This window comes from Oculina patagonica, chromosome 2 (genome assembly GCF_052425735.1).
Source record: "Oculina patagonica isolate OP01 chromosome 2, crgOcupat, whole genome shotgun sequence".
NCBI classification, from domain to species: domain Eukaryota; kingdom Metazoa; phylum Cnidaria; class Anthozoa; order Scleractinia; family Oculinidae; genus Oculina; species Oculina patagonica.
The window spans coordinates 19,282,439-19,292,780 of NC_135759.1; the positions used below are offsets into that span (position 1 = coordinate 19,282,439).

General features: G+C 37.2%; 2 protein-coding genes across 2 annotated transcripts in view; both read right to left on the minus strand.

Moving 5' to 3' along the window:
* Window positions 1-10,342, minus strand: part of LOC144643397 (orexin receptor type 2-like) — a 64,398-nt gene that overhangs the window by 5,597 nt on the left and 48,459 nt on the right. The window lies entirely within an intron of this gene.
* LOC144643395 (matrilin-1-like) lies at window positions 1,007-6,304 on the minus strand. Its single transcript, XM_078502620.1, has 8 exons — window positions 6,229-6,304; window positions 5,688-5,758; window positions 5,352-5,489; window positions 5,007-5,042; window positions 4,474-4,596; window positions 3,041-3,210; window positions 1,942-2,329; window positions 1,007-1,275 (listed from the first exon to the last, which is right to left on the minus strand). Exons 2-8 carry the CDS (start codon window positions 5,746-5,748, stop codon window positions 1,115-1,117), a joined length of 1,077 nt encoding a protein of 358 aa, XP_078358746.1. The 5' UTR covers window positions 5,749-5,758; window positions 6,229-6,304; the 3' UTR covers window positions 1,007-1,114.

The following is a 10,342-nucleotide window of genomic DNA, read 5'->3' on the forward strand; positions in this document are numbered from 1 at the left end:
CTGGCTAGGTTTTTTTTCTTTTCTACTATTATTTTTTTTTGTGGGTTCGAATCCTGAGCCTTTCATTTTTATCGTTTTTCTTTTCGGATTAAAATAACACTGATTTCCACATAATACTCCCTCAACGCCTATTCAGGCTATAAACTGCTGGTGTTGAAAACTGTTCATTGTCTGCTGTATTTTGTCGAAGTCTCTGTAATCGGGCAGTTCATTGTTGTTGAGTTTCTGTTTGTATTCTGTCTGCTGTATTTTGTCGAAGTCTCTGTAATCGTGCAGTTCGTTGTCGTTCAGTTTCTGTTTCTATTCTGTCTGCTCTATTTTGTCCGTTACTAGGCAACAATAACCCAGAGCTTCGCGAGGCCCTGCGAGTCACGTATTACTAGTAAGAAGATATTCTCAGAACTAACATTAAAAGAAAGGCTTGACCATGGGTAAGGAGAAATAATATCCCAAACTTGGGATTGAAAGTGCTTGATAGAAGATGAGAAATGAGAGTGAAAAAGTAATTTTTTTTAAAGGGAAAATTACCTTGCAGCATGCACACTGAAACAATGAACCATCAATTTGTTCTACCTCAATTTTATTCTCTTGTTTATTCGGGCTATATCTATTATTTAAAATTTACAAATCGCGACGCAATAATATCGATAGAAGATCCCAGGAAGTTTCTTCAATGCGTTTCCTTCATCCTCGGAGACCCAGGGGCAGTTAGTGGGGGCGACGTGCAGCTTATCGGGACAACGGGATTTTCGGGCGAAAGTTTACAACATAGAGCGTAACAGCCCCTGGGCACTTTGTCTTACCGAACCAGTTCCAGAAGCGTTTGAACTCCTTCCTCCTGATTGGCCACCAAAATATTTTTGTGGCCAATCAGCGACGAGGACCGGCCAGGAGACTCTGATGTCTTCTTACACGAAGTTGTTTTCCTCATTCGCCCAAAAATTCCGTTGTCCCGATAAGCTGCCCGTCGCCCCCACTAACTGCCCCTGGGTCTCTGAGGATGCGTTTTCTTGGGATCGCCGTTTACAGTTTAAAGTTACACTTGAAATCATCTTAGAATGAGGAACTTAAAACAAGAGTCTCCATGCTCTTCATTGAACATCGTGTTACTTGATCAGCCGCGTGTGTGTTTGTGCGGGTGTTCCGCTATCCGGGACTTGGACTTTAGTACAGCTATCTGTGGTACCACCGTGTGACTGCCGTGTGGTGCAAACGCCCCGTGCTCCTGTGCTGGAGTGTGGTATGGCACATCTTGATCAGAAAAGGTTGAATTCACTGAAAAACAACAACAACAACAAACAGACGTTGGGAGTGGAAAGCTTTAGCAATTGCAAACGGAATAAGGCGATTCATTCTTAATACGCCGATTTTTCTCCTACATTTGTTGTGGCAGCCGGTTCGTTTGATCTGGCTAAGCCGCCCTGTATCAAGGGAAGGCTAAACCCAATCTCCCTTTCCTTATGGATCCGAAAACAACTCAATTGTTTTCTATTATTCGCCAGAAAGGCAACATTTTCGATGGTTCTATTTAGAGTTTTGATGTATATTTACAAGACGCTTGGTTCATAAAGTAATGTGAAGTGAAGTGAAGTGAAGTTCAAGTGTCGATGTATACGGCACCACTGTGCCAATCGAGGACACTGTAAAATTCAAAATATGTCGCAAATCGAACAAAAACTGGTGGGAGGCAGACCAGTTGGCTATGTACAAAACGTGGACGGGAGCTTTAAACACAATCCAGCTTGTGGCATGGCGGGGAATTTGAACACGGGACATCCGGATCACAAATCCGACGCCCGAACCACTAATTCATGTAAACGTTGGCTCCGTATACAGTCATTTAAGTGATTAATCAAATGGGTCTCCCGCGTTATTAACCGCTTGTATGATTATATACCGACTGATTGGACTCCACTCAGCCATATTACAATAATAAGTTACCTCTGCACGCGTCGTCCCTTATGCTGGTGTATAAATCGTTGAGCCGATTGAAGTCCGAAGTGAGCGCGTACTTTATTTCCGGTTTAGAAGCAATCTCTTGGAGTTGCGTTATGTCGTAGTTTCGTCCAATTCCGATAGCAAACACGGTGATGTTGGCATCGCTTAGTACCTTGGCTGGTTTGATAACGTCGTCAGTTGATTTGCCGTCTGTCATGACAATAAGGACCTTCGGAACGCCTTGACGACCTGTTTTGTCGAATAGCTCTGTCTTGACGAAAGTTAACGCTTTTCCTGTCAGGGTCCCTCCCTTGAGGTAGGTCGCATTGTCAATGGCGTCCATCATTTGCTCTGCGTCATAGAACTGCTTTAATGTAAAGATGGTCTTGAGCTGAAAATGGATTGTGAAGAAAAGTACCCATTAGTGTTCTGAACATTATCTTACATCTCTCAGTGATGTTTTTCTTTCTAATTAAACTTCGAATCGAAAATAATTTGTGTACAACAACGATTTTAGAGAAACCGAAAATTGCGCGTGGAAAGCTTCTGGCACCCATGGTATAACTTGACTGTGTTGTACGCAGTTTGCCGTTTCTTTTTGATTTATACAATTGACTCTTGTGTTTGCAATTTTCAGTTCAATCAAAAGGGTTTATAAAATCAGAGCTTTTCTGACTCTTTTCACACAGGCTAGAGTCTTGTCACAAAGGCTACAATTGAATCTCATTGTGAGAACGATAACGCGAGTCTGTATTTCACTAAAATCCGTTTTTAAAATAGCAGGCCCAACCGGGTTTGTCATTTAAACAAACAATAATAATCTTTTGAATGCACATATCAGAAACAACCGAATACCACTTACAGTTACAAAGAATGCGAAGAATGTTTAGAAGCCCCGATGCTCTTGCGTCAAGTTTTGATACGTGACACGAGGCAAAAAACCTGGGCTAGAATTAAATTGGAAACAAAATATTTGCTAACAGACAGCCTCCCCCCGCCTTGCAAAATCCTGTATCCACCCCTGTTGTTTTAAATAAGAGTTTCAACGACAGTGTCGCTGAGTGATATTTATGTCGGAAGTAAAATGAGGAATACCACAAACCTTGGAAGAAAACACGACCAATCCAGCGTGGGTAAATGTCTCCGAAATAAACGAGCCGTTAACTGCAGTTTTAATGAAGTCAAGACACTTTTTGTAGTTTCCCTTGCCAGCTTTCTCGATGCTTCCCGAACTGTCTACCAAAAATCCAATGTCTATCTTGGCCTTGCATTCTAGATATTGACAAAGCAATATAGTAGCTAGATTGTCATATTCTTCACTTCAAGGGCTTGAAAAAGTCTGAACACCTTATTTAACATAGGATTCAAAAGGAAAAGCCACCATGCGCGTTTCATTATAAAGACAATTTCAAGTCAAATGTTCTGACGTAGCTTGGAAGCAACGTTGATCATATACAAAATATAGTTAAACTGTGTGCATCTAAACAGCTATGCTATTTGCTTTGCTTCTGTGTTTACCGAGCTCGAGCTCTGTAATTGGTTTCTAACCGCCTGCCACATGTCCCTGCCAATCAAAATGAACTTGCTTTTTAACCAATGAGTTGCAGAAACAATTTAACCAATCGGTGACTTCCCTTGCGCATGCCCTTATTTACACGTTCTTCAAGTGAGTCTGACCAGTATTTAGTCATTCTCGACTCCAGAGCGCTGAAAAAAGACATGAGCTCTGGGGTTGAGAATGGTATTTTGTATGTGTGTGTGTTTTTAAGGTGGCTCGTAAAGGTTTAAGACGGAATCCGCCAAATGTACCAAATGTATTTACATCTTATTGCAAACTTCTGTGTTACTGTTTCAAATATTTTTATCAAAAGAAATAATTTTCTAACAACACCAAACACTTTGGAATTCCTTTTTTCAGGCTCTGATAAGAAATAGTTGTTGGTGTTATCACGGATAATTACATCTTATGCTTTTAAAAAGGGTGTAGAAAAAAACGCAATAGGAGTAACATTATTCTGGTACTCGATTTTTGTTCAACTAAAATTAATATTACTCGATTTCCTGATGGATTCCGTCTATAATGTTATAGGACATAGCAAATCCTCGTCGCTTCTTAGTCAGATCTTAATAAAACATTCTTGCCGTTAGGGAATTGATGAGGAAATCTTATTACATGACAATTTTCTCATCTGCAGCTAACTGTACTCGGTAATAAAGAAGCTACGTCACGGACAACACGTTTTGAAAAAAAAAAAAGGCAAATGTTTCCAAATGTTTCTTTTGTAATCCGTCTTTATCTTCTTCTGTCGAAACCAACCTTGTTTATTTTGGGCTTTTTATTCCTCTGCTGGTGTTTTTCTATATAAGAAAACTATTTTTGAGATGAAGTAAGAAGAAAAATGACTTGAAATACCGTGGAATAGCTCCTTTAAGATCCGTGTAGAAGAAGTCTGGATCGGTATCGCCATTAAAAAGAATAAAAAAAAGTGGAGAGACCTATTTTTTTTTGTTCTTAGTTCGTTTAAATGCACTTACTACAAAATCCACAAGTGAGAGCGCAGTACTTCTGCATTCCATAAGGGTACAAGGTGCAAAAATCGTTCAGTCGATAAGTTTTGCAGAAAGGTTCATACTCTTTGTTATCCCGGCAGGTTTCATCTGAAACGGTATTAGAAAGAACAAATAAAAGAAATATATCAAACATTTCAAAACAAAGGCTCACAAAGTAAAGGTATCAAACGTTTAAAATTTCATTATCTATAACTACACCACAAAGAAACGTTTAATATTTCTGGCCATTATAATATAAAAATGAGGAAAAATATCGCTGATTTTTAATTTAAAATAGCAGTTTATAATCAACTTTCCATTTGTCTATTATTGTTCCCGCGAACCACGTCATGATCAATTTGCATATTCATTTCACGAGTCTGATACAATAATATTCGCGTCTGATCCGTATGGGTAATTACAAATGGCTTGCCATGGTAAATACCCACACAGACCTGCCGCTCATATTGTAGCTATCACTTATAATAAAAGTGTTTTAATTTATTAAGGTAACGTACTAGCCACAACTTGTCTTGTAATTCCAGCTTGCGTACCTGTGAAGAACGATAAGCTAAATTTAAAACACTTTCAAAAGAAAGTCACCTCGTTTATTATAGGTGAGGTCATTGTAACACTTTTAACACTAGTAAGAACGAGTTGTTTGTTATGTTCAAATTGTCTGTTTCTTGAAACAGAGGTAAATAAACACTCTTGCAATTCACCGTAAATTAATGGTATATCGGGGTTGATCGGGGGCTTTGTTGTAGGTTTACTACAGAGAAAGGAGGGGAAATACCTAAAACAAATTTGGCATCGATAGAACTGAAATTGTTTGGAACTATTCGGTGAATAAACGTTCTTACGTGAGGAGTCCAGGCTCTGATGTACCGCCTTTTGTAAGTCAGGGTTTATTTGCACGGATTTCCAGTTCTCGTTCGATGTCACATCGCTTTTCCTTACAGTACCCGAATCAGCTATGTTCCAGTTACTTGTGTTAGCGTCTAGAAAAACACAGAATAAATAAAGAATTAAAAAAACCCGAAGACCTCTGGTATTAACAAGCCACAACCAAGAGCTGAGAGAGTTGTAGTTTCAAACAATGCATGGGAGAAAATAAGAAATGAGAACATCTAGCAATAGTGCTTATTTGAAATTTAATCATAAGTCGTTTCTACTTTTACAAGTTAAAAAATTCTCACCTTTAAGGAAGACTGTTAGAATATAAAGGACAAGACTTCCAACGTAGATGAAAGTTGTCATTTTGGAAAATCTGTAGTGGGATGAAAATCAACATTCGATTAATTGCAATGCAACGATATATCTTCAGTAACAGAAACTCGACGTTCGACGCTGTGAAGCGTTTGGAGAAGATCATAAAATTAATAAAACAGTGTATATGTATTACAGTTTTTTGTTTTGATCAAAAGAAAACAATGTAGTGAATTAGTAGTCGATTTACAGGCTGTATATAAGGATCATAACACAAATAATAAACAGGCTAATCACCCGATTGTATATGTATGTGAATGTCATAATAAAGCCATATGTTGTTAGTGTTATTTTTCACGTGTTTCAGATAACAATATAATTAAGAAACAATTATTTAACACCGTTCTCAGTCAAGTCTACACTGTGTTGTAAGATTCAAATTTCTTGTTAGTAGTACAACTCCGATCAAAGCCCAATCTTAGAATGTGATACTTAAGTGTTAAAGATAATCAAGAAACTCAATTAACTAACCAAAAAAACGAACGCTGCTTCATCGACACAACAAGGAAGAGCTTCTTATTGTTACAGGATATAGTTTGCTTGAGACACCTGATAAATAATTATAGGTTACAGAGGCGTTGTTTTACGTGTGGTGTATTCACACACTGGCAATAAGTCACAGGTCCTGGTTAAAATCACTTACCGGTGTTTTTCTTTATAGAGAGGAATCTTTGAGGGACTTTGAGTGATTTACTGACATTTGGCGAAAACACTTAGAGGGTTAGGAGAGAATAAATGGTTGCGATTGGAGAAGAAAGGGGGGTGGGGAGGGGAGAACCAGGTGGACAATCCTTAAATCGATCAATTTTTTCTAGGAAGCGATAAGCATACAAAAGACTTATATTTTATCTTGTCCATGTTCGAAAGCCGACCAGGTTTGAAGAAGTATTACGGTTTTAATTCTTTTGCTTTTTACTGACAATTTAAAGGGACTATGTTACGGGGATTTTGCAGATGTTTGGACTAAACTGTTCTGATAAAAGAGATAGGCAACTTTACCCATGAAAAACATTATCTTTGAACATTAAACTGAAGATATAACAGTTATTTGAGAATAGAAATCAAAGGCGCGCAGAAACAACTTGAAGACGTTGGCTAACGTTTTCAAATTGCAATGCCTTTCCATCCGAGGCATCCGTAACCAAACGCGCTTTTTAACAGTTTTAGTGCTCTAAAATGGCAATTGTTAATAAAAATGAACCATTATTTTTAAGTTTCCTACGACACAAAAATATACTTTGGCTGGTCAAAAATCTGTTAAACTCTGTAACATAGTCCTTTTAAAGGTGCCGCAGTAAAGTTTCCGCTAAGCCAAAGTCATTTACTTAAGTCTTAATATCTTTTAATACAACAATATCAAGATACAAACTACATGTGAACACTTCTCTCATAGACACGCTTAGTCCTTGTTTTAAACAGACAAGCGGTAGTGCCATTTAATGGAAAATAGACTTTGCTTTGTAAATAACACCCAACGATATTTTAAACATAGAAGCTGCACTAAAAATGTGCTAGAATAAGTTTATTTTCATGTCTTTTTTTAAAACGGCAACTTTTGAATCAGTCCAGTAATTGAGTAACATTTCAATAGTTGATTAAAAAAGACACAAAATGGAAGGGCTGACGTTTAGCGAGCGCTAGCTCTTCGTCGGAGCAAAGTGGAGGATTGTGGGTTGTGTGTGTGGGTTTATATTCCGTAGTACCGTATTTTCTCGATTAAACGCCGGGTCTCCAAGCTGTATTTAAAAATAAACCCCTTTAACAATTATTAAAGATTTAATATGCTTTAAAAATAATGTCTACATATAAAGCTGTCAAACATAATGAATGAAAATCATTTCTTAGAAATATAGGGCTTAAACAAACTCCTGGAATCAAAATAAAAAAAAAAACGCCGGGGACGTTTAATCGAGAAAATACGATATGTCGGTTATGTTATTGGAGTAAGCCATAGCAACGAATGTTGCATAAAAAAATATAAATTGGGAAGCGTTCGTTGATTCCATGGAGAGCCAAGGTCCCGATTTGAAAGATAAATTAAGTAACATTTTTAGATATAATATCTCATGCCATGGCACCCAAAAGTATTTGCGTAGCCAGGTAGCGTTGAGAGTCTGAATTACCCTTAATATTTTTTCCCGGTTTTTTTTTTTTTCTTAAGCGTTTAAACATATTTTTACGGGTGAGTCTCAAAAGCATCATAATGATATGGGAAAACCTCATTTGCATTTACTTTCAACACACTTAATTAATATACACGACTACAAAAAAATCAAAAGCATTTTTTGATTTTTCAAGAAATTTGTTTTAAGATTATAACCAAATTTTGATCGAAAAGATCGACCACAAGTCTCCTATAGCTCAGTGATTAAGCATCCGAACTACCAATCGGGAGGGTAGGTTCTACTCCCGCTGGCAGCAATCTGAATGTCGATCTGTCTCCGAGCATGCCTGTGTTTATTCTCGTCCCCATAGCCCGGCCTTTCGTTTCTCATTTTCTCGTGCCAAGCCGGCTAAGAGAAACGAAAGGGCTATGGGGACGAGACTGATGGCCTGGTCATTTACTGAAATCATCATCTTTCAGATTGTATTTTGTGTATCATGCTACGCACTCTCACCGCTTTAACCAGCAAAACAGACACTATTTACTTTTTTTATATTTTAATTAACTGTATAAGGAAAAACGTATATTTTTGGTCACAGTAGTCACGAAAGCTCCCGAGCAAACGCAAAGAAACTAACTTTGATCGAGGTGTTTTTGAAAGATAAAGAAGTAGATAGTTGCTTTGCCAGTTAGTGTACTTTTGAATAAGCCTGAAGCTTATTTTCTCAAGTCTTCCTGCACCGTAATCAGATCAATAATTTATGATATGTTTAATCATTCCTATATTAAAAAGTGATATCCTAGTGTCAATCACTTTCCATGTAAGCCTTTGTTCATGACAAAATTATTTTTAGTTCAAGTGCAAAACGCATTTTTTTAACTCAATGTGAAAAGGACTATGTCCTGGTCGCTAAAAGCAATTTTTATGCTGTTTTGGTTCGAAAAAAAAAAACGTTTGACCAAAAAAGAATTACTAGAATATGCACTTTGTAATTGTTTTCGTCGCAAAGGAATTTTTATAATTCATGAATTGTGTGATATGTGATATTTCATAAATCTACCAAATTTCCATGTTTGTGTATAAGTCTTTGGTCTGGCCTTTTGTTCTTCGATGCAATTTTGCTCCAATTAGGAAAATGAGTTCTCAAAATTAACTTTTTCAGCTTTAAAGGAGTGTGTTTACACTTGGTATGGATATAATTGACAATATACGTATCGCGGCAACTCTTTAATGTTCTCACCAAGGGTAGATAAAAGAAGCTAGACTGTGACGTCAGCAACCATCAATAAACATATTGAAAATTAATAAAGATAAGATGTTCTACATGACACGAGCATGGGACAAAGAAAAATTCTGAGTCCCCGACGGGAATCGGACCCATGGCCTCCCAGATACCGGTTGGGCGCTCTAACCAACTGAGCTACGAGAGACTAGTTGTGAGCTGGGCCATTTTACTAGGTTGATATGTGACACGCGTCCTGCATATCGTAATATCACTAATATTCTAGACGTGCTTGAAATTATTTGACTGGCTAAATATCGCTTGCTATCTCACTTTAATTTTTCAAGTCAAGAAGTCGGATATTACTTATCACGACCGATTGACGTCAAACTTGTTGTGTGGGAATATCTGCTTCCTTTTTTTAATTATACAAGACTTACGTTAACTGACAATTTGCCTATGGAAAGTGATTGCGGTGTTCGGTCATTTTGAAGAGCCGCTCTTTTAAACAAGATCTTAAAGCCAAATCTCAATTTTAAAGGTACGTATTAATACTGCTTCTGTGTAGCGATTTATGAAATATCGGCTACATGAGATTGTTTTACCGTACATGTAGGCATGTAACATGACACGCAAAGTCATTTTGCTACATCCTAAATTTCTCTAGACTTGAAGAATAAAACATTTATGAAGTATCGGCTACACGAGATTGTTTTACCGTACATGTAGGCCTGTAACATGACACGCAAAGTCATTTTGCTACATCCTAAATTTCTCTAGACTTGAAGAAAAAAAACTCAAAATAATAGCTAAGGTAGAGGTTTTGTAACAAAACAATGTCCCGAGTAAGACTGGAAGCAATTTTGTTCATGCTCAATCGCATGCAACAAATATCAAATGCGAAATCTCATTCTGTAAAAACTGAATTTGTTCGTTTTTGCAGTCCATTTTATTTGCGTTTGAAAGCCAAGTTGTTATAAAGAACGATTTAGTTTTTAAAACCTTTTTTCCCAAACAAACTTAAAAAATTCAAATATCAGGTGTTAAAGTAAATTTTGTGTAAGTGTTTGAAATTTGGTGATTTGAAATTAGGATTATTGTAGGAAGATTTTTCTTTCACTTTAAGCTCGATCACATAGCTATCGATATGGCAAACATCCTTTGACCTGTAAGGAACGGAAAAGTATAATGAATTTATTTCTACGTCGAACCTTAGCCTAAACTTTTGAAGTATCACTGTAAGCTAATAAATCGACGA

What these genes read in the sequence shown, in the direction of transcription:
- LOC144643395 (XM_078502620.1), bottom strand. Translation starts at nt 5,748, where the DNA reads ATGACAACTTTCATCTACGTTGGAAGTCTTGTCCTTTATATTCTAACA. An exon ending in TCAGAGCCTGGACTCCTCAC is followed by an intron (nt 5,043 to 5,351) that starts GTAAGAACGTTT and finishes CGTTCTTCACAG; the next exon opens with GTACGCAAGCTGGAATTACA. An exon ending in TCTCACTTGTGGATTTTGTA is followed by an intron (nt 3,211 to 4,473) that starts GTAAGTGCATTT and finishes GTCAATATCTAG; the next exon opens with AATGCAAGGCCAAGATAGAC.